The sequence below is a fragment of the Silurus aristotelis genome, assembly GCF_946808225.1.
Source record: "Silurus aristotelis genome assembly, chromosome: 15".
Taxonomy (NCBI): Eukaryota; Metazoa; Chordata; class Actinopteri; order Siluriformes; family Siluridae; genus Silurus; species Silurus aristotelis.
Window position 1 is genome coordinate 10,707,166 of NC_139588.1, and position 24,650 is coordinate 10,731,815.

Below are 24,650 nucleotides of genomic sequence, written 5' to 3' on the forward strand. Positions count from 1 at the left end.
ACTTCCACACAGAAAGGGCTGTTAATCAGCTGATTGGTGTAGATCAGGGGTCACCAACCTTTTTGAAACTGAGAGCTGCTACTCGGGTATTAATGTGAAGGGCTACCAGTTTGATACACACTTCTGAAATAACACATTTGCTCAATTTACCTTTAATTATTAATAATAACAATTAATGATAGTCATCTATGTGAAGACACTGATCATGTTAATAATTTCTCACAATAATTATCAACAATGATTTAACAAGGTAGGAAACAAATGTCAATATGCAAAACTTTATTTATATAACGTATATAACTATATACCAATGCAAGTGTGATTTAAAAAAAGAATAGCAAAAAAATAAATTAGATGCAGCTGACTGGTAAGTGGCGCTATGGTGAGCTATTTTTTTTTTTTTTTTTTAAAGGCCCACAGGCGATTTATGTGGTCCTTACTGGCCATGTTGGTGACCCCTGGTGTAGAGGGTCTGTTGGAGCAGGAAAAATGTGCAGACGGGGCGAGAATTGTGAAATGAGAATTAGCAATACGTGCACTCATTTATATCTGTACAATCACAAATATTACATGAAATATTTAATATAAGCGATCAGGAAAGACACAATCACATGAAAATGCAGAGATTTGGCACCTACATTTATTGAAATCCATGACATTGCTTTGAAAGAACTGCTATTCTCTGTGTGACATTAATAATATATACCATTAAACCTCCTTGTATATATGCTGGTGAACATACTAAAGTGGATACTCGTATATAAGAAAACATTCATTCTTTACGCCTGATCGAGACCTGGACAAGTTCATTGTTAATCTCAAATCATCTTTAACGTCGAAACTCGGATCAGTCTTGTTCCCATCGTATCAGGTTAAAAACGTCACTGGAATGAAGGTTCTCGTTCGATCAGATTGACAATTTGGCCATGCAGAGAATTAAAGAAAGTAATTAAAGAAAAAAAAAAAAAAAAAAAAAGCATACACACCACCAGCCTGAATTGCAGAAATGCAACTTTTTTTCCCCTCCTAACCTCCTTTTCCACCTGGTCCTCTGAGATGATTGCTACGATTTATTTTATAAAGCACAAAATGGTCTATTTTCTCAACAACAAAAACAAAAAAAACGAATATGTAAATAAGCAAAAAGACAACCATTGAAATTCAAATGTGGAATTTGTAAACGCTTTCAGATTCTACTCTTAATTTTCTACAATTCGGTAAACAGTGATGTATGTTCTTTAAATTCTTTTTTTTTTTTTTTTTTTACACAGCTTATATATAGTTGATCTACTGAATTTGATTAGAATATACTAATGATAATACATATTAGTAAAATGAATACTTTAGAATACTTTTTTTTGCATGTACATTTAGAAAAGTGACTACCATGAATTTTTTTTTTTTTTATATATATATATAGTTTTTTTTTTGTGCAAAATGCTTTAGTAAACTAGAATTTTGGCATTTATGAGAAAAAAAAACTTTTCACAAAAAAATATTGGTTGCAAAGACAAGAGAGAGAAAAAGAGAGGAAAACTTCGCCGCCTTGGCGTATGGTTTGTGAATGTTTTCCGTGATGAATCGCGCCATCCGTTTGTATAATATTGTGCAAACTCATGGGTTTAGCATGTGCAAGTGGTTCTGCATAACACGAACAGAATCGTTCTGAATTCTGCATGATTTCCCACCAGAGCTTACGATTGACGAGGACCCAATACTGAAACTGGTTGAAAAACGACAAGCTTGAAATGTAAGGCCGTTGAATTACTATAAGGCAAAGAGTTTGTGAATAAAAAAAAAGAAGAGAAAAAAAGCCCACAAACAAAAGGCCATTCTGTGGCTCTCTGTGTGACGTGCGATCTAATTAGGATGAGGTTTTAAACGCAGAACCCGTATAACAGTTTCCTTTCACTACTACTAAAGTGGTGGTGGTGGTGAGTTTGGAAAGCAGTGAAAACCCCTGTTAGATAAAAGGCAGGCAAATAAACAAAACAATCCAAAAAAAGAATAAATGGCAAGACGTTGGCACCTCTAACTGGCTCGATTGGAAATCTCCATGGAGAGTTCGAGGCAGCTGTTTGTACACGTTCAGATCAGTGTTCTCAGATCTACTTTCCTTACAGCCGTCAGCTCGAGAAGACATGAAGCTCGTTGTATGCTTAATCATTGGTTACAGCATAGAGAATGAGAAAGCACAGCTTTGAGTCTCTTAAAAAAAAAAAAAAAAAAAGTAGGAGGAAGTACTATTCAGTAGAGGTTAACATCAGAAGCAGCTTATGTCGCAGCCGTTAATTTTTTATGAACTTCTTTCATGGTTGCAGGAAAAAGAAAAAAAAAAATCTCTGCCTCCACTGTTTAAAATACTGAACGTAGCATTTTGGTTTTTTCCTCAATTAAGAGATGCACGGATTCAACACTGACTTTGATGCAGACGCTGATGAAATGAATCTGGATTTTGAACTCCTATTCACAGACGTATTTATTGTCATGAATGAATTGGAGGTTGACTGGAATGACGCAGATCCTGGCAACAAAAGCTAGCAGAGTTGCACGGTTACTAAGAGGATGTCAGAGTGGGATTACTGTCAGCTATTGATCGATTTTATCTGATTTATTTAACACTTGAAGGTGCATCTTCAATCTGGATTTGTCATGGGTTGGCCTTTGCACACAAAGTGTTGCTCTACACCTAGCTAAGCCGAAACCTCATTACATGCAAGACCTTTAATAAAAATTGATCTTGTAATGTTCTGGACTATTGGGGAGGGAAAAAAAAAAACCAAAAAAAAAGAGGCTGCGGGACAAACAGAGTGTTCGAATCTTGCACAATCGGACGCGTTCCCTCCCTGCTCGGCTTGGCTCGGCTGTCCTGTGCTGTGCTGTGCTTCAGTCGGGTAGAGGAGCATCACAGATCATCATCCCCGATGCCCTCGAAGGCATAGTTTCCATGAAAATCGCTGCCGCTCAGATCATTAGCAGAGTTAGATGTGCTGAGCCCCCGTAGGGAGACAGAACTCAGCTTGGTCTAAAGCACAAATATTATAGACACACGTGAGTTTCCCAGTTCATCATCATGCTTAAAAAATATATAAAAAGAGTATAAGTAAAACCGCATTAAACTCACCGAGAGTTTCACTACTTGTTCCTGATTTGCATCAGGAGAATCCTGGGAGATGCACATGATGAATTAAAAGCGGCAGTGTTCGGACACAGATCAAAAAGCATGCTGTAATTAATAGGCTTTCTTACCAGGAGGGGAGATTTCACAGCTTGCTGGCTGTTGGATCGATGGATAGATCCGTTAAGACGTTTCTTCTGCATCTGATGAACACAACACATTAGCGCAAACGTCTTAGAGACCGTGCTTGCCTACGCCGCCTTCGATAAAGCTAGAGCTACTGATAACCGAGCATTAGAACGATCAGGTCTTTTAATGAACACACGGTGTTTTCTCAAAGCCAAACTCTAAAGTGTGTGTAAAATTTCAGCTGTAAACTCTAGCAGCTCTGCACAGACGAGCACTTTCTGCCTGGTGACGGATAATAGCTGTGTGCTACAAAGGCAATAAATACAACAAAAACTAGAGATGAGAGTTTGATTAAGCTCAAGATAATAATGGCTAGAGTTTGTATAGCGTACGCATTTGTGCAGAAACATAACGTGCACTAAAACAAACCAGAAGGATTTCGAGGGAGGTTTGGCAGACAGACAAGCAGTTACATAAGAACCACAGGAACAAACAGAGACACTGACTTTCTTAATGCTTCCCCCAGACTTCTTCACCATCAGTTCATCCACCATGGACTGAAGACAGATGCTCATCATGATTGCCTAAAACATGAACCATAGGAGTTTATTTAAAACCAGAAAGAAAAACAAGAACAATCAGCCATTGTTTTAGTTTGTCTGTCTGTCTGTCTGTCTGTCTGTCTGTCTGTCTGTCTGTCTGTCTGTCTGTCTGTCTGTCTGTCTGTCTGTCTGTCTGTCTGTCTGTCTGTCTGTCTGTCTGTCTGTCTGTCTGTCTGTCTGTGAAAACGATTCCTTGAGTAGCTCAAATACAAATTCTTTGCCTGGATGCTTCGTTTAGTTCATTTAACTACACACGAAGCACTGTTTCCACACGGGCCTTTATCACTGATGCACCACCCGCTAAACTCTGGAGCGCTGTGCACAGGGAACACAGAGGACACTGCAGAATAAAAAAATGGAGGAACGGACAGAAAACAGCGAGGGGCAAAAAACGATTCAGACCAAAGAAAATGCAAGAAAGTTTCCAAAGTTTGGGATTTCAAAGTAAAACAAAAAAATAAATGACAGTGCATTTACGCTTTTTTAAAGTAATTTAAAATAGATTTCTATCACTCCCACACACACACACACACACACATCAAAAAGTTTTGAGACTTGCTCTGTTTACATGCCATCACCTTCAAAATTCCAAAAAAACACAGCAATACAGTGCTCTCAGTGTTTCTGCCACTTCTGGAATGTGTCCTTTGACCTTCTCTAAATCACGCTCATTTTCCACAAAGGTGTTTAAACTGTGACCTTTGAGCTGGATCTTTATCTTCCGGAAGAGGCCAAATCTGGCGAGTAGGGTAGGTGCGGAAGTGAGATCATGTGGATCCTTTTCCGAAGATTATTATGCACAAGTAGCCGAATGGGTTCGACATTTCCGGGGGTTGATCTCATTGCAGGTCTTCCTGATCTAATTGCAGCATCACCGTGAATTCGTCTTCATGGCAGATTTATCCAGTTTCACGAAGAATTCCACGCTTTCTCTTTGTTCTAACCCGCTGTCCATGATGAAATTGCAAACACGGTAACGCACGTGGTAAGAATAGCACCGTTAATCGCAAAACTTTTTGATACCACACACACACACACACACACACACACACACAAAATACTGTATAAGGTTTTTCAATTATATATCACAGCACAGCACCCCAACAAAGCCAAGCCCATTTTTGTTTTTAGTTTTCCTGCCAGCACTTTCACCCAAACATAGCTGTGCCAATAAGATAAGATGAACTTTATCTGCATTGTTTCGACCAAGCCAGTAAAATGTAAGCCAGTAGATAAGCGATAAAGAATGCAAATAAAAACATGTAGAAATGCAGGTGGAAAAGTGCTTAAAGTTAAATCGAGGGTTGCTCCTACCAGAGTCTACACTTTTAAGTTATAAGTAGCTGAAACATTATTCACAGAAGGTTGTGGAAAGTATAACGATAAAGTAAAAAAATACATACATATATACACACACACACACACACACACACACACGTATGCGTGCGTGCGTTATATTTTACACACACACACACACACACACACACACACACACACACACACACACACACACACACACACACACACACACGGATTAGACAAAACGGGATGGATGTGTGTATGACCGATATAGACAGAAGTACAGAATGAAGTGTCCCAGTGTGATTGACTTTGGATGCGGTTTAAATTTTATTTGCGCTTCACTTCAATTAGAAAACCCAAACATCCAGTCACAGGGTTCAATGCTAGCAAAACATCTGCACAATTTGCTGTACCCGTCTGCCCAATTAATAGGGCATTTGCACCTGGGAAACACTCCCTCAATAACATCATCTTTGTAATCCACCATAGTGGCCATAAACATATGATGAGGACAAAGGTTTGTGGAGACCTGAGCATGAAGTCATATGCACATATGGAACATCCACTTCAACATTTAGTCCAGGTTTGGGTTTCCTAGTCAAAAAAAGGCAGGGAAAACGTATTGCTACTGAATCCAAAGACGTCCTATATAATTGGGTGCCTCCAATTTTGTGTTTGGGGAAGAACCACATATAGCTGGAAATGTCAGGTGTCCCAATACTCTTAGTGTATGTGGATGGAATATTACATCAAGCAGAATAACAATAGGAATATCATCATCATTGCTTGTAAAAATCATTAAACTATTCACCTACAAATAATACGATTTAAAGGGTGTTGGAAGCTTCTTTTGAACGCCACAGAATTGCTGCCAGACATTAATGTAAATGTAACAACTGTATTATATCACAATAGTCTACACTATTTTTTGACCTCGTTAGGCCCCAGTGGAAATACTCCATTCGTTTTTGTTGTACTTTTAGCCTAAAGCTACTAACCTGAATAAAATCTAGATTACATAACCATGACACAAACAAGCATACTGAGAAGCCCTGAAGTTTCTGACCTGTGGACTCGTGATGGTGACCCACTGCAGACGATCTTTGCTCATCAGATACTCGAAGGCCAGCTCCAGTTTGACCTCGCACTTGCCAGATGTGCAGGGATTAGCCGTGCCATTGGCCACTGGGACTTGCTAAAGAGTGGGAGGAAAAACCATAATCAGTCATCACAGTGTTTTACATCATTATTAGCATTAAACCCTAATTTGTCCACAATTGGGTATATCATTAAATCAACCTGAATTGTCATACGCGTCAATTTTGAAGGAACAAAACAAATAACCGCAACCTTTTCCTTTTGCAAAAGCGTTATAGACTGCAAGCGTCAGATTTCTCACAAGATAAACCCGAACACCTCTCGATATAAGGCTCTGCTCCCAAGAGATTTTTTTTATTCAGCTGTAAAGTTTGCTTCGTCTCCAGCTTCCCTTCATCTAATGGAATGCCTGAGCGGAAAATAAAATACACAAAAGCGTTTCCACATCCTTTTCTGAAAACCCCAGAGTAATAATGCAAGACGAGTTATCTATGTGGGAGGTCAGTGTGTCTGTAAAAGAGAAAACAAGTCCCGCAATACTTTCCGTCTAGAAAAGACGAGACTAAGAAAAACAGCTTGCATAGATATTAGTATCAATCCAAGCTGATGTGTTTGTTACACAATCTATAATTTGTTTAGGAAGAAGAAGAAGAAGAAAAAAACAAAAGGCAGAGATGAGTAATAAAATCCACAGTGAAGTGCCAATAAGCTGTACTGGAAGGCAGAGACGTTCTGTTGAAAATATAACACAGCAGTGAGGCAGATGGATATTTGCCTGAACGCCAGGACTAAGATGGATGGATGGCAGGCTTTTGTGGGTGTTAGTCATTAATGAGAGCGATCTCTTTAGAGAATTACACTTAGCCAGCACCTATTTTGATGCAGACTCTCCTCTTGGCGGAACAGAAATATTTACTCCACGCTGCTGCCTAAAGGGAGTCACACTCGCATTATCAGTGCAGGAAAATGTGATAGAAACACTTCACCTCATGTCAAGGCCTTCCTGGAGACAGGGTTCAGAACATGATTTAATCTCATTTAACCGTTGAAAATTCACGCGCTCGGGTTCTGTCTGAACAATAGCGATGCCTGATTTAAGGGTTATAAACGAAACGCAAAGCTGAAACTGTTCGACAATCTTGCGACACTTACAGAGGACGTGACTCGCCAGCACCTCATGCGTGTGACTTTAAAGCTGCCTTCCTTCATCTGGTTGTTGGGCAGCTTGACGTGAAAGTTGAGCTCGTTGTTGCCGGCGCTGACGATGACGTGGCAACCTTTTTCGGGAAAATCCGTGACGCAGGGATCAAACTTGATATAGCCAAAGTACTTCAAGGTCTGAGCCAATCTGATAAACTATATAAAAAAAATAAAGAAAAAAACATGAATTAATGCTGAATTAAATGACAGCCAGATGAGAATTGTAGCCCAGTAACAGAAATGCTGGTGATCAGATGTGTCCGTGCTGAGAAGGCCGCCCTCACCTCTTTCTTTGAGCCTTTCTCCTGCAGCGATTTCAGCTGTCTGTGCTGGTCTTTGTTGGCAAGAATCCAGCCTCGTTCAATGTCAGACACCGTCTGAGGAGAGGCGACAAACTTTACTTCACTGTGGCCAAACATTAATGCTGTGTATAAACATGCCTATACACAGAGGACTACACATCCATGCTAAACCAACAATCCAGCACAGATGTTCTGTCAGACTGAAAGGATACTCGCTCCAAGAGCAATCATGCTATTTTTATAACATTTTTCCAAAAATACCATTTTCACAGACTGAATCAATTCTAAAGGCAATTTATATTGACCGAATAGAACCTTAAATGCCTGCAATATTTCCAACTTTGTCTTAATATGCCTCTTTTATAACCTGCGGAATAATAGCTGTAGTAAAAAAATAAAAATAAAAATAAAAAAAAACAATTAACATCTTAAAGACTTTTCAAGAACATTCTTCAATATTAACTATACAAGAAACGTTAAAGAGGAAAAAAAAAAAATTGTCGCATCAAACTTTCTTTTCAAAAGGAATAAAAAAGATTAACAAAAAATCACTTATCCCAGACGGAAATTCGTACTTCCAAAAACATACCGTACCTGAGAATATAACAAGTTAAGACCCACACTATCCTCCATTACATCACTGTCGTATGCCGAGTCCCAGTAACTGGAGAAGAAAATAATCGACACTTCAGGTTCATGGAAAATGTGCTTATCATTATATCAAATTAATACATTTTAAAAGTGAATACATTTAAAAAAAGAAACAGAAGAATATCAATAAATCAAACTATGAAACTGTGTCACAGACTGCAAGCTGTCGATAATAAGATGAGGAGAAACATGAATAGTGTTATATTCTTAGACAACAATATTCGCTTAAAATACTTGGCTGGAAACTATACATGAGCAACCATAAAGATGAGTCTTTGCTAAAAACTTTCAGAGTCTGATTAATTATCAGATATTTGTCATTTGCAAAAAAAGCTTGGTCAGTCAGGTGGGCCATGGTTAAAGAGAAGGGGGAAAAAAACGGTGCTATTTTTTAATGAGCAGCATGGTGGGAGGAGTCTGGGTGAGAGAGAGTATTGTGAAATGGTGAAAGGAAATAAGCGAACCTATTTCACAACCCAGGTCAAGCCTGCCAAATAGGGCAAAGCGTCGGGGAATCAATAATTAAGCTAATATCAATATTTAGCAATGAAGATCATTTACTAAACAAAAAAAAAAAAAAAGAAAGAAACTTTGACTTGAACAGATTTTCCTATACTAATGCAGTTTTTGAAGGAAAGTCATGCTTGGACAAACTCAAATGCGTTTTGGATAAGTGCTTCGAGAGGGCTGATGGATTTGGAAGGTAAACCTATACGCCAAGTTTAAGAAGGTGCAAGAAAGGATTACATAAAAAAAAAAACTACACCATCCGTTTCTCATTCCACTGCCTTGTTCTTTCAAAGTTTGTGTACAAATTTATTTAGTATTTTCATATAAAGGCAAGTGTTCAAAATAGAATTGAAACATTAAACTTCTCGAACTGTATTGACTTGTGACTGTAACATAGAAAAACCTCACCCGGGAAAAACCAGAACCAGCAACCATATGTTGCATACTGATGTCATGGTGTACCTTTTGCGGAGGATGATGTGGTAGTCCGGATCGTGCAAGCTGGTGACCGATACGTAGGGCAGCTCGAATTCCTGCAGCTTTCTCACAACTGTGTTGCAGTGGGAGAGGACACAGGGACACGAGAGACATGAGAAAGTGTATGAGTAGCCTCAAGGACATTCTGATGGTTAAAAAAAAATAAATCGATGAGAGCTGAAGGGAAATCCATCTAGACAGGTTTATTAGTTGGCAAGAGGAGGGGGTAAGAGACGGGGATGAAACACAATGCAGGGTTTGCTTTTCTCGGGTCAAAAAGAGGTCAAAAGAAGGGGGCAAAAGAAGGGGGCAACTGTGGGATAGAAATACTCATGCTAAACTTATGGATCAAAGAAACAAAATGGAATAAGCAGCATACCAACAACACTGTAGAGAGAATTTCTTTAATCCTAACTAGAGTCTTTATCTGAAAATCCCACTATGAAATAATTGGATTTCCTGTAGCAACTATCTATTTCAGTGCTTGCTTGTTTACTTGCTTTACTTTTATTTACTGCTCAATATGGCAGCCCCCCCTGCCCCCCCCCCCCCCCCAATCATCTATACACCGAATAGTCTCTGCTTAAAGTCTGTTACAACTTTGCTTCGCTTTCCACATCCCGCATGCTGCCACTGATCAGTCTACCACCTATCAGTGGGCTCCAACCGAGAATGTGTTTTTTCATACCCGGGTGAGCATAAGAAATAAGAAGAAAGGACGAGAGAATAAGAACACTGGTGATGGAGAGGACTTGCACGGTGACTATCAAACTTGCATAAAAAGAGACTGCCACGTTGACAAAGTCCACAAAAGAGACTCAAAACTGTCACAAATAGAAATGAGTTTGCTCCTGATATACGGACATATGGAGATGCTGGAATGCAAAAACTAGTGGTGTCAGGAAAAAAACAGAGGTGAAAAATGAATGAATCCAAAAGGAAGTATGAACAGGCTTGTACCTTGGAGGTCCTGAAGTACAGTTATACATTTGTTAAAAATAATAATAATAACGATAAAGAAATAAAAATAAATTACAGTATCGCGGTGGTTCCGTTCCAAAACCACCCGCGATCAACGAAAAACCACGATTTTTTTTTTATTTTATTATTTAAACGCAGAAAACATTTGCAACAATATAGCGAGATGAATTGTGTAAATTTGTAGAAATACAGTATACTGTGTCACATTTATAGCGAGTACATGTACTGCACAGTTCTGTAGTAGTGTGACCTAATGCGTAGTAATGCGTAGTTTCTCTGCTTGTATATTGGTTGAAATGTCCTCAAAAAGAGGGGAAAAAAAGAAGGAGGCAGAGTTAAAGATACACGTCACCGCATTCTTTACTTTCTGTACTGTATTAACATTTTACTTCATTTTACAATTAATAATTATATTTGATTAATAAATTTCATTATTTCAACATAAAACTCCATAAAAAACAATTCCCCATAAGTGTTTTGGTTTATCGTGCTATCCGTGAGAAACCGGGAAAATCAGCCAAACTAATTAGTTATGTGGCAAATGCATTTCTGCGGTAAACCAGGGGCACGAGATTCAAACCGCGGTAAAGCTGGGGAATAGTGTATATTAAAGAAGGCTATTGCAGGATTAAATTCCTGTTTCATGTTCACAGAAGTGAAACCTGATATGGCCTTCTGCTGTTTGATATGTATTTTGAAATGCATTTCAGCTCAGCATGGTTGTAAAGAGTGGCTATTTGAGCAAAAAACAAAGCCTGAGACTTTAAATCATTAACATCTGGAGGAAGCTATAAGTAAGTGAAGGGCATCTCAGGTCAAAGGCAATAGATCTAATCAGTCAATACACTTTGCTTTATATATTGATGAGATTGCAGGTTTTGGCAGCCAAGAATTGTTGTGAAGGGCACAAAGCATGCAAGCAAACCGAAAATGTCCTGGAACATAATGTCCTATAAAGACTTGTTTTCAAAATGAATCTGTTTTATCCTTAGCACAGTTGTGTGTAAAAAAAAAAATTATAGGGAGATCAGCAGTTTCTGAAAAACCTGAACCAGTCCATCTGGCACCAACAGCCATGCTACAATGCTTAAAGTCACCGAGACTGCATTTTTATCTCCATTCTGATTTTTTCGTGTGAAACATTAACTGAGGATCTTGACCTGTATCTACATGATTTTTTTGCATTGTGCTGCAGCTGCATGTTTGGCTGATGAGATACCTCCATAAAGTGGATGATGCAATGTAAATAAACTGGAATCTGATGACAGTTTTACAAAACATTAAATGACCCTTTAAAAAAAATAGCTTCTAGGTAGAAAGTTCAGAAATTGGGCTCCAGCAAAAGGACTAACTTTTTTTAAATAATAGGCAGAATTCTTTAAAAGCGACTGCAATACAGTTATTTAAAGGTTGAAGGGGTCCCTGACTGTACAACATTTGAGAATTTGAAACCTAAAAAGAGCCTTGATTATAAAGAAACAGTACAATATCTTGTTAAACAGTCAGTAATTAGGTGATGAGCCAGCAGCAACATTGTTAATGTCGTACTAACACGAGCTTAATATAGCATCCCCTTTGGAATTCTGTCTTCCTCTGGAAATAAACAGCTTGTTTCAGCCTCCTGAGTCCTTATAAAATGTGTAGAATCTGCATTAAAACAGTAGCTATCCAACATACCGACCCAGAATACTAACACTGGAACTAAGGATGGATGGATGGATGTGATAATATAATAGACGATGAATGATCAGATTTAATGGACAAATGGATGAATAAATGACATACAGTTTGATGAATGGATGGACAGACCGACCAGAGTTATAAAATCTATGCAAATATTAGTAAACAAAAAAAAATGCAAATTAAAGTTTGTGAACTTACATGTGCAGCCTCCATTTGCTCCATCCTGAACTAGGAAGAGGCTGAAATAGCCGACCAATTCATCAGGTAACTCCAGTTTCGAGGCAACTGCCTACAGAGGTGGGGGAATAAAAAAAAAAAAAGTAATCACAAAAGAGAATAAAGTAACCAATTCTTTTGTATCATGGTATACCCAACCACAGAAACAGCTTCCTGTGTTTAGATAGATGCCTAACATACTTGGATCAATAGCATGGCAACCTGCCAGTTGTGCATTTTCAGGACTTCATGCACAGGCTTACAGAGAGGACTCACTTTGGCCTGAATCCAAACGCTCGAACAAATTTCATTACGATGAGCTCGTTTTAAAATAAAAAGACGAACATTTTGGCAACTCTAACACAATTAAATGTTGCACTTCATAAAACATAAAACAAAATAACCCTGACAACATGCTTCACAAATTAGATCTTAAACATTACAACCAGACGATATCATGATAAAGTCACTCATTCAAACATTTACGCAGAAAGTCACTTGGCAGCATCAAACAAGTGCTAAACGTCAAATGCTTTGTCATTTTATTCTTTTTGTTCTCAGGGTTGAACATTATGAGCATTATGAGCATTAACAGAGGACTGACACAGCTGGGTCTTAAATGCGTTATTCTGCATAATAAACCACTCCACCACCAAAGCTTTGCAACACATTAGAACAAGTGTCTATCAGAAAAGGTCAATTTAATGATTTTTCACCCAAAAACATGTACCAGGAAAAGTGTCTCTGTAACCAACACAATTTCTGACAAAAGGAGATGTTTAAAATGGCCTACTTCCATTCTGAAAGCACTATATCTGGTGCAACTATTAAAACTGCAATGGGTGGGTTTGCTGACTCAGCTCGGCAACTACACCAACTCAAATCTTCCCAACTCAGCTGTATAAAAGGAACACTTTGTTGCTGAAAGTGCATCTCTCATGGGCTACATGCCAGAACACTCAATCACTCGAGAAATCTTTAAAGAAGCACAAAGAGAACATGCGAGAAAATATCCTGTGTTTAAAAGTATATATATAATAATAAACGTGTGGTCTTTGAAAGAGGAGTATACAAGAAAGAAGAATGCTCAGCGGGGAGTTAGAATCTGCAATGTAACTGAAATAGTTCGAGCAAACAGGGAAGTGTAATGCGTTTTCTCTAGAGAGCTCTCGGCTGGGCACTGCGCCTCCACCATTTGGCAAACGAAAATGTCTGAAAAATATGAAGCTCCCAGAAATTAATCTTGTTTTTCTGGATTGTGAGCTTAAGCTCTCTGCAATAATCCTTTCGTGCAAACAACTAAATTGGAGCACCGTTTCTGACCAAAAGACATTTTCTCTCCAAAGACATGAAGCAATGCGATGAAACTGATCGCTTTAAACATATCACCGCAGATGTTTGCGAGTTTGCTATGAAAGCGTCGTTACAACCAACATTAATACTAATAAGCTGAAAGCTCTAAAATAGAGATAATAGTAGAACACCACGACCCCCCCTCCCCCCGTATCCTGCTCTGAGCACAGCGGTTTGGCTGCACAGCGTCTTTACCTCAAGGACATCTTCAGTCTGGTCTGATGTCAAAATGTTGACTTTGACCTTCTGGCTGTTGGATAAGTACACCTCCAGCTGGACCTCTTCAGTGGGGATCTGTTGTGTCTCCTGTGGTAAAGAGAAAACAGCAGGTGTCCGAACAGCATGGCTTTGAAAAGCTGCAGATGAAACCGCCAATGCAGATAACCGGGGCTTAACATTGAAGAAACGCATTTGATGTCTGAGAAATTTATCAAGCTTTGGAAACGGAGATCAAGAGGATGAGGCTGCGGTCAAAGGAATGCCGGATATCAACTGCACGCTGGAGATTCTTTCGAAGTTCTGAAGTGCTTCAAAAGACGAAAAGAACATCTACAAGTATGAAATAAACAAGAACAAACGCAGCAGCACTGATTCATTTGATAAATCGTTAAAAAAAGGGAATATACGTGTTATTTAAATATTTACAATAATAATTAGGAAAGTAACTGCATAACCTGTTTTGATTTAAATTAAATGTTGATCAAAATTAGATTCTAGGTAACGTTATTTATACGCATAATAATGACTAACAAGTTCCCTGCAATGAGAACCACAATGAGGATGTAGATAACCAAAGCTTCAACTGAATATTATAGCTTACTTTCGGTCCTCCTAATGTGGGAGGGTGTTAAAATAGCCGCCGATCTCTGCATACCAGACGAAATGACAAAGCAAAAGCCTGACTAATCTCTCTGTCTGTTCCTCATGCAGACCTGCTAACCAGCACAGGAAAACTGGCCCAAAACAACATTTAATGGAGCAGAGGAACCCACAAGTGACCTCACACATACAGAGAGGCTCTAAAGGAACAGGAGGAAACAAAACTGTTTAATAGAGCACCTCTTATTCATACACATGAGGTGTTAAAAAGCATTACAGAACAAAATGACAGTTTGTTACCTGCTGAGCTTTTCTTAAAAAGCTGTTGAACATTTCGCTGGCTCCCAGCAGAGGATCCTGACGCACTGCAAGGGAGAGAAAAAAAAAAGTGTCAAGTTCTGACACGAACAAAGCTTTGTCGCACTGTTATAATGTTCATTAACGGGTTCAACTTGTATCGAAACACAGAAAAGTGTGACAATGTCACTCAAGCAGAAAACATATACGTCTTCCATTTCTAATATATTTTTTTCCCCCTTTATATTTATTCATATTTTATAGTATGATTGCATTCTTGTTGATTGACTCGCCTGAAAATTATATCTGATATGATTTAGGGATTTAATTCTACTGACAGACCACTTCAATTTGTTTTGTGAATGTGAGGCAATTCTGTAAACTCCATCTGAATGTTTTTTTTTGTGTTTTTTTTCTTAAAAAACAAAGGCCCTATGAAAAGCTTTGAATGGAACCAAGCGACCCCCAAACGCTTCCTAGTTTATAGCACTTTGGCCATTAGCAACCCTAAAAAGGCACATGGCTTATTTGTGTGAACAAACAAAAATGTGCGCTCTGTAAAAAGACTTTGTGTGAGCTCTGGTTCATTTTCCATAACCGCTTTAAACCATGATGTAACGCTGCAAGTGGCCAGCCAAGAACAGCCTGTGTGCTCTCAGACTATGAGCAAATAAGCTCGACAAGGCTTAGCTTGTTCGGATGCATGTGCCAGGACTGAAATGTATTAGAACAAACGACTCATGGTGCTGCCATGCTCTAGTGATTTGCCTTTACATGCAGAGAATGTCACCCCTGGCTGGCTTGAACCAATGATTAGGTCCAACCCTCCCAAGCTGTTTAAAAGCGATGTCAGATCACAAATGACATCAAAAAAGTATTTCTGTATAACAACAAACCTAATGGCACTCCGACCCAGTAAAACACTGGGGTTTATTTACTTGTGTGGCAATAACATTTAAACATCATTATACCAGTTTTGGTTGAACCACAAGTCTATGAATATACAGGATAATAGAAGTCGCACGATTCACCGGTTTTCAATCAACTTTCAGGGAAAAAATCCATACGAATAGTTTTTCCGGGTTGCGTTTATTGCTGGAGCAGCTCAGAAGGTCCTCTGTCATTACAAGAGAGGTCTCTAGAGTCGAATTGCTAACGTCATGTGCTGTTTGTTTTTTCCATGAGACTGCATGAGCGCTATACATATATTTATTATATATATTTTATGTTTATTAATAAATATATAATTTTTTCATTTGGCACATTTTCATGATTCAGTACTGTTTTTTTATATTTCTGTTATAAAGTTCAATATTATTTTACATAGGAGTGTGTGTTTATCCAGTATCCATTTAAAAAACTATTGGTTGATTAATCAACTATCAGCAAGTACAATACAACCTAGTATTTTGCAAGTACAATACAACCTATCGGTATCAGTAAAATCAGTCGACCTCTAAAAGAGAGTAAAGGTTTTTATGCAGTACTTGAATTATATTTAGTAAAACACTCGTCCAGCATGGAGAAGAGGATATTAAGAAAAGTACTCACCAGCTTGCATGTACTTCTCCAGCTGCTCTCTACGCTGCTCCACCTCTGCAGGTGTTAGAGTGAAGATCTTCTTTGGGGGGAAGGCAGGTACCACGTTGTTTCCATACTCTTTCTTAATCTGTCCCAAAAAGTAAAAACCAATAAAACTTAAAACATTCATAATTACAAACAGACAACAGAGAAGCAGCATCAAAATCGCCTTCTTTCTAGGAAAGATTTCACGTTGCATCAGAATTTATGTGGTCCATGACCTCCATATAAAGTCACTTGGAAGACACAGTTGCTATTGAAGCAGTAAATACAGCAGCAAATCTAAGTGCAGCTGTGCAGACAGTTTCCTTCCACTGAGTTCAAGAAAATTTGAGCTTTTCCATGTAGCAACCACCTCAAGTATAAAACTACTGGAACTGAGAAACAGAAAGTCACATGTGCAGATTGACATACAGATCATGATTAATATACAATCACACAATCTGGACGAAAATGTCTCAACCGGTCATAAACATGTCAGCAGTTCCTAGATTCCATGGACAATCAACATGAATTTGTTCTGACCTTGCTGGCCTACTTGCACAAGAGGTTTTTCCATATTTGTTTCAGCAAGAAATCCCTCTAAGAATCCACAACATTTCCAATATATACACTACATATTGCTGAAGATTTCTGCAGATAAATACACATTTGTACAACTGTACAATTATGTGCACTTTAAGCAGGTATGTGCACTTTAAGCAGTCTAGTGTATTTGGCCACTTTATAGTTCAATTCAATTCAGTTTTTTTGTACAGCACATTTAACAGTGGACATTGCAGTAGACACAAAGCAGCTTTACAGAGATAAATACATTTACATTTTATAATTTATTTGTTTGTGACTATAATTTTTTATATACATGTATAAGTTTCACTAATTTTAAATAAATAAGCTCCCTCAGGTTGGATGGGGAGTGTCGGTGCACAGCCATTTTAAGATCTCTTTAGAGATGTTCAATGGGGTCCAAGTCTTTGCTCTGGCTGGGCCACTCAAGGACATTCACAGAGCCGTCTCGTATCCACTCCTTTGTTATCTTGGCTCTGGGCTTAGGGTCGTCCTGTCGGATTTAATCAAGGATGTCTCTGTACATTGCTGCATTGAACCTTTGCTCGATCCTGACTAGTCTCCCAGTTCTTGCTGCTGAAAAACATCCCCACAGCATGATGCTGCCACCACCATGCTTCACTGTAGGGATGGTATATGCCAGGTAATGAGCGGTGCCTGGTTTCCCCTCCAAACATAATGCTTGGCATTCAGGGTAAAGAGTTCAATCTTTGTTTCTCATGGTCTGAGAGTCCTATTTTTTTTTTTTTTAAGTGCTGTGAATACTTTGCGGATGCACTGTGGATGTGTATACTCATGAACACACACACACACAAACACACCATAACATCACTAGGTAATACCAGTAAAATGCTAATGAGAGCACGTCTTCACACCTCTACTAATTACACAGAGGTAATTAGATTTGGGGCCAATCAGAGCGACAACACTGCAGCTCTCCACCATGGCAACCCCCGCAACCAGAGCACATCATCTGACCGCACATGCCCTGTTACCTAGCAACAGCAGCAGCCAGGGCACTGAACGTGGCTTTGCTTATATGAGCGCTAAAGTTCTCTCTATTCCTCAACAAATCATAGGACATTCACATGACTCGAATAAGCATAGTCAAAGGTCAAACAGAGGCGTGAGGAGGCAGGCTCAGCTTTATTGCCCTGGGAAAACACAGATGTGTATTCGTTAATGAAACCGTAAAATGGTGCAAGAAACTGAATACTAATCTCACCAGAGGTGAAAACTCTTCTATCAAACTAATCTGCATTCTGCTTCATTACTCTATTCATTCACAAGAGTTTGTTACCTGTTCATGTAGGCCTAAGAGCTGGCTGTAGCGCACTCGGCAGTGCAGGACCCCGTTGACATGAATGTTGTAGGCCTGAGGAAGAGAAAAGTAAAATACAAATCAGCTGCAAAGGTTTCAAACAAAAACTGACTTTCGGCTCACATGCCCAAAAAAAAAAAGACATTAAGTGATAGACACAATGCATCAGAGGAAAGTTCTGGAACAATGCTCCATGGGTGTCCTAACAGCTGCAGCGTTTCCCTTTGAGTCTACTATCTATTTAATGCTATGTGCATTATTGAAAAGAATAATCGCACTTTCATAGCTTGCTAATCAATCGACGGAAAAATATGGGCCGTGTCGAAAGATTTCATGGCTGTAGGGTTGCGACTGATGATCCCTAAAGCAGGATCCTGTGCTCTTTTTTTAATAGCATGCTAATGACCGGTGTTACTAAAAATAGCTTAATTTACATGAGTGAGTCGAGCACAATATATTATTTTATACATATCTTCATCATCTGTCGAGGAAATATAAAACAGCAGGAGGAAAAGGACAGAGAAGAATCGGTCTTTACAGTCAGCGGGAACTTTAATTAATGTGCTTTTTGTGAGAAAGAAAAATAAAAGGTTACCCCTCAGCTCACATTGTCAACAAGAAGGCAAATAATAAATAAAATAATTCATTTGAGACAATATAAATGTATAAAACAAAGAATGTAGTGTTAGATAAAGGTCTTGTAGACTTAAATTATGTAAGAAATAGCACCTGACAGGCTTCGAGTGGATTATTTTTCCCCACACTGAACAGTATGGAGTGTATTTCCGATCGTTCCATTCCATACTCCGGTGTTTTATATTGCTTTAAGATTCATATTTACACTCTCGATATCACCCAAATCAGAATAGGTTTCCCTTTCGAGTCTGGTTCCTCTCAAGGTTTCTTCCTCATTCATCTAGAGAGTTTTTCCTTGCCATAGTCTCCCCAGGCTGCTCATCAGGGATAAATACCCATAATTCACTTTAATTCGTAAGTTCTGCAAAGCTGCTTTGAGACAACTATAAAAAGTGCTATAGAAATAAACATATTCCACTTCTACCAAAGAAAAAGAAACATTAGATTAAACATTGTAATAAGTTTAATTAACAAATAACACCAAAATCAATTGTAATGTTGTGAACAATTCAGCAGACAAGGACACTCCAATTTTCTGAAAGTTTCCTGTGTCAAAGTGCTGACAACAGACTGTATGTTCTATATCTCCTATCCAAAACAGCAGCTTCACCACATTAATATTTACACATTTTAACTGCTTTTAAATCGGTTTTTTTTTTTATTCGTTTTAGGTTCGTTGGAGCATCCGGATTTCCAAACGGACAAGTTGTTACTATAGAAACAAGAACGTGCAAGAACAAGTGCATTAAAACAAACCTATTGTTCACATTACAGCCGAACAACTGTCTAAGCCGTGCTGTTTTACAAATATATGATCAGCTTTGAAAATTCCACTGCACTTGAATTCCATGAAAAGTGAAAGCATTTCAATATCTTAACATTACTAACACTATGTTTTTAATGTTTCTTTTTTTTTTTCCATCATATGATTCATGCTTTTTGAAGTCAGGTTAATGCAACATTGCATTTTTGCAGCGTAGTCTATAGTTTTATAACTATTCGAAAGCAAGTTCGCTCCTGTAGTCACTTGAAAGTTCCGAATAAAATCTAAAACCCTTGAATCAAGTAGTAGGCTGTAATTTACATTTACAACTCAAATGGCTGCAGTAAAGAAAAAAAAAAAAGTGCAACATCTTTGGCTCATTTAAAAGTGAATGAACTCGGTGTCCTTTCACCAGTCATGGGATTTCAGGAGAGTTTCTTCTAAAGCATATTAATAAAGAGATTTTAATAAACCCAGAGCAGGTCTGCTGGAACTATGAATAAAAGATCATGAACTAGTTCCAGCTTTCACAAGGCCATAAACAAACCAGAGCCACAAAACATGAGAAAAGGTTTTTGAACTGTCTCGCCCCAGAAAAAAAAAACGAGGCTCTGGTTTTTAGCGGAGAGAATGGCTCCAGCGCCACACTGCTTCCACTGCACCCGTGCCAATACACACAACGAGTGGTGACTGGTAATTGCTTTTTCTTTTCTGCTGTAATAGCAAGAACAAGTGTATTCGATCGTGTGTTTACCCCATTTTTAGATAATCACTGATCTCGTATGCCTGCCAAAAATAATCCTGCTCCTAAAAAGACGCAATTTCTTCCCACTGATTTTGTGTAACTGAATAAAATATGAGGGAGAGAACATGAATATTAGTCAGACAACTAATGTTTATGCTACAACAGAGGTGAATTCATTTCAGTATTCATAACATTGAAATGTTCTTTTCAGACGATCGATATGAATTGCAAAAATTAAATAAAAAAAATGTTAAATATCCTTCTAGAATCAGTATTTGGTCACTAGAGAAAATTATTTTATTTAGCATTCCTTGTTTGTTTAATACAAAATGTTTTATTGCAAATTATATAATCTGGAGTCTCGAGTGAATTCGAAAAGTGCTTCGTATTTGGGGCGTCTACTCTTTTGCTTTAATGCACACTAAAGCTGGCATGGACTCCATAAGTGTGTGTAAAAGCAGATGATTCATGCCAGATCAAAACCAGGGGAGAGGGGAGTGCCGTCTAAACATGTTCTTTAGTGGAAGAAGCAACCACGAGAAATAGCTGACCTTTTGTACATCAAGGTTACAAATGTCACAAACTTGCTTCCATTTATTTTGTTTATTTCCAATTAATAGTATAAAATTATAGATGTTTGATTGTATATTGGATTTTTTATTTATTTATTTTTTTTGGAAGAAAATCAAAATGATGCTAACACAGGTAGAACAAAAATCGTGTTATTAATTCTTAAAATTGTTTATTTTTGTTATATTTTAAAAATATATTATTTTAACAATAACGTTATTTTATATAAAGCTTTTATATTAAAGCCTGCCAACTTGTAGGCCTCCAGTAGCATCCTTCATCCCATTTCTCTGCCGTGTCTGTGTTTATACATTAATGAAACGATACGTAGCATTTTACCCCATTTTAGTAAGAATTATTTATAATTTCTTTTTTTTTTTAACATCGTTTTCTAATCGATTTTCAAATTAGTCTGTTGGAATCCCTGATAATACTTTTTCTGAAGGTTTTGTTCTTTTTTTTTTTTTTTTTTTTTTTTTTTTTTTAAGACCCCTCAGTGTTTACTGAGACATTTTGTTTTGAACTTTTACATTTAAATTTATTTGTAAATATATTTTTTGACTTAACATGCATCACAAGCGGCACCCTGGCTGCAAAACCGCTAAGTCCTGACTTGTCAAGCAGATGTGAAATCTTCATGTACTCCTTACAATAAAAGAATGACGATTCCACAGAAAAAAAAAAAAAAAAGAGCGGAAACACATGCCCTTGTTTATCCAGGAAGTGTGAGAGGTCATCAAGAAAACATTTCACATTCACAGGAAGTGTGCCATTTAGAGTGCTAAGCCTTTCTTCTTCCCCTCCGGAGTCTTCACTGTGAAGTGTGTACAATCTGAGAGCAAAGCAAACCATTAACGTTTCATCCTCGTCCAAATAAAGCCACCTTTAATTAAAGCATACAAAGCATGCTGCCCAAATGAGAACTCTCACTGTACGTATGTTTAGAAAGAAACTGTAAAGAAACGAAACTGACTCTTGAAAATGCACTCAGACAGCAGGAATTTTGGCTCTGTTTCTGCTACACATTCCACACAAGCTGCCCCCTGGATCAAATGTTTCTGCTGTAAATTACTTAAGAGAAAAGAGGAAACAAACAACACTGGTGTCCACATGTCCATTTTAAGAGACAACAGAGGACCACAAGTTCTCAAGGTCCATGACAATACATAAAGTGGGTCAGCATTTAGCCAGCCTTCCCCTCTTCCAATGGCTTTGGTAGATCTGTTTAAGACTTGTATATTGTCACAGGCAGCATTATGAAGCCCGAAATCATGAGCACAGACCGAACAAACCTCGTTGAGGTTTTGGTCTACTTGAACAACCCATAAGTGTTCATTGAATACTTGAGGTATTTGCACTTTTTTTTTTGTTTTGCACCTTAATTTTTTATTTGCGATTTTATTTGTACTTTGCCTGTGTCCCACCAAAAAGTTGGGTCTTTTTTGAGTCTATAAAACTGTATCTAAATTAATAACTTGAATACATAATGTAATCAAGTTCAGAGCATGGGCGTTCCTAGAAACGACGGATCATGACGTCAGACTGGAGGGTTTACTCAGATATCAACAGCATGACAATGAGTCTATTAAGGTTGAGCAACGTATTATATCTCGATCACACAGATATTATAATATAAATAAAGTAGGACACACACACACACACGTCCAGCTGGCAATCTGACCGCCTGCGAAGTCGATTGCACTTCATATTAAAGATCTGCTTTTATTTTCAATTTTGAAGGCATTTTGAGTAAACACTGTACATCGCTTATGTTTATTACACCTTTGACACAAAACTAATCGTGCGTACTTAAACACTGCTGTTCTATCAACATCTGTGAACAGGGGAAAAATAAATAAATCTCAGATATGGTTTCACTTCGAGATATAACTATCTCCAGAAAATGAGTCCTGGTCGTTCGATTCTACTTCAACTAACACCATCCACTTCTTTGAAATCTGTTGGTACGGTTGCACATGGTGTCCAAAAACTCAAAAGAAACCACCTGAATTTAAGACGTAGATGCCAAAAATGAAAGTTGGGCCTTGTTAGTTTGTCTTGTAGTTCCACAAATCATGAAGAGAAGGAACACAGCTTGAAGTGAAGCCTTTCCTAAAGGAAAGCCTTGTTGTTCACGGTGTGCCAGAGCTCAAGGTGGCACACAGACTAAAAATCTCTGTGTTTGCCAAATCTTATTTTGTCTGGTTCAGAACACAAAAAAGCATAGACACTTGTGTAGTCACATCCACCCTACACACTCCTAGGGGATTTTTTCACTAGTTCCAGTTTGTTCCTATATATATGAAAATCCAAAAGCTTTGATATAAAAGAAGCCCTACTTTCTCTGGGACCCCACTGTTAGGAGGATGACAGAACCCTTTCCACAAAAAAAAAAAAAAAAAGGTTCAGGTTATGAGCCTTTCCCAGCCAATTCGTGATACACAGACATTTGAAATGAAGCTGTATAACCATGTCATAATGACTTCATGTGCAAGTAATATAAAAGAGAATATGCGCAGGGATTTTCAAGGTGTAAATATTTAATAGTTTGACTACTAGACAGGTTACAGGAATGAAAATATATATCTTGCATTAGCAGTTTGAAGATGAGTTCTTTCTCCCTCTCTTTCTTATGTTAAACCTGCACTGTTGGTATGAGTAGAAGTGAAAATCAGCCCACTCCCAAAGTTATAGCGCCAAACCAATAAAGCACTTACCACGTATGTAGATCCGTTTTCCCCGGAGCGAACCTCGGTTTCAGGAATAGAGAAATGCATGTTTGACTCCTCTAAAAAAAATGAGATGATGAGATGTGTTGAGATGAGATGAGATGAGATCAACGATCCGATGTAACACGTAACCAGTCCGTAGATTAAGGTGAAGTCCTGGTAATCACAGATGGAGTAGTCGCCCTTGTGTCTCTCTCTCTCTCTCTCTCTCTCTCTATGCGTGTGTCTCTCTGCGCAGTTTTGGATGTTGAAATCCCCAAAAAGGAGAGAAGGTATTCAGAAGGGTACTGACCTCTAACGTGAAAATGAACGTGAAAACCAAAACTTCTTTCGCGTCATGGACTAAACTTCTCCCATTGAGGTCTGAGCGGCAGCAGCCATGTTGCAAGTGGAAGTAAATCCGCCTTCATTGTTGGCTCTTTTTCAGCCTGTCTGTCCAAATCTGTGCTCCAGTGCACACATGAGCAACACGGTTGAGGATTTAACAAGAAGAGAAAAAAAAAAAACCCACCACCACCCAAAACCAGATCAACTTCTAATTAACGTTTTGCTCCAAAAAAAAACCCAAAAACGTTTCAACCCCAATACAAACGGGGGAAGGAAATGAAACAAACAAAATATATAATAGTAATAAAGGGGTGTCACTTGGATATCAAAATCTACTCTTCTCCATACATATTTGCCCAAAATGGCGAGGAAGGACTTTAACTAACATTATAACGCCTTCCCTACCTGTGATCTATCAAATGTCGGTAATATATTCAGTATGAACGTGTGTGTGTGTGTGTGTGTGTGTTCACTCAGTCTATGGGCATTGCAACAGTCCTTTGGTTCATACCATTCTCCAAAACAGAGAGGGACTCGTGTTTCAATAGAATCTCAGAACGTTTCTCCTATACTTCAATTAGTGAAATGTATGTTACTTCGAGCTACATCTTTACAAAATCACGCCTATTTACTTGCTATAAAATTAACGTCACTTCGAATGAAACCCCCCTAA

General features: G+C 38.2%; 1 protein-coding gene across 1 annotated transcript; it reads right to left on the reverse strand.

The window, feature by feature from the left end:
- Window positions 1–621: 621 nt before the first annotated feature.
- On the reverse strand, window positions 622–24,493 carry snx17 (sorting nexin 17). Its single transcript, XM_083561992.1, has 15 exons — window positions 23,639–24,493; window positions 18,187–18,261; window positions 16,290–16,407; window positions 14,742–14,806; window positions 13,818–13,928; window positions 12,252–12,342; window positions 9,375–9,462; window positions 8,346–8,415; window positions 7,734–7,826; window positions 7,402–7,605; window positions 6,218–6,346; window positions 3,754–3,831; window positions 3,250–3,321; window positions 3,125–3,166; window positions 622–3,025 (listed from the first exon to the last, which is right to left on the reverse strand). Exons 1-15 carry the CDS (start codon window positions 23,696–23,698, stop codon window positions 2,906–2,908), a joined length of 1,416 nt encoding a protein of 471 aa, XP_083418118.1. The 5' UTR covers window positions 23,699–24,493; the 3' UTR covers window positions 622–2,905.
- Between the last annotated feature and the right edge of the window lie 157 nt (window positions 24,494–24,650).

Coding starts and splice junctions, on each gene's coding strand:
- snx17 (XM_083561992.1), bottom strand. CDS start 23,698: ATGCATTTCTCTATTCCTGAAACCGAGGTTCGCTCCGGGGAAAACGGA. Junction 7,606..7,733: donor AGAAAGGCTCAAAGAAAGAG/GTGAGGGCGGCC, acceptor TTTTTTATATAG/TTTATCAGATTGGCTCAGAC. Junction 3,832..6,217: donor TCACCATCACGAGTCCACAG/GTCAGAAACTTC, acceptor TTCATGTTTTAG/GCAATCATGATGAGCATCTG.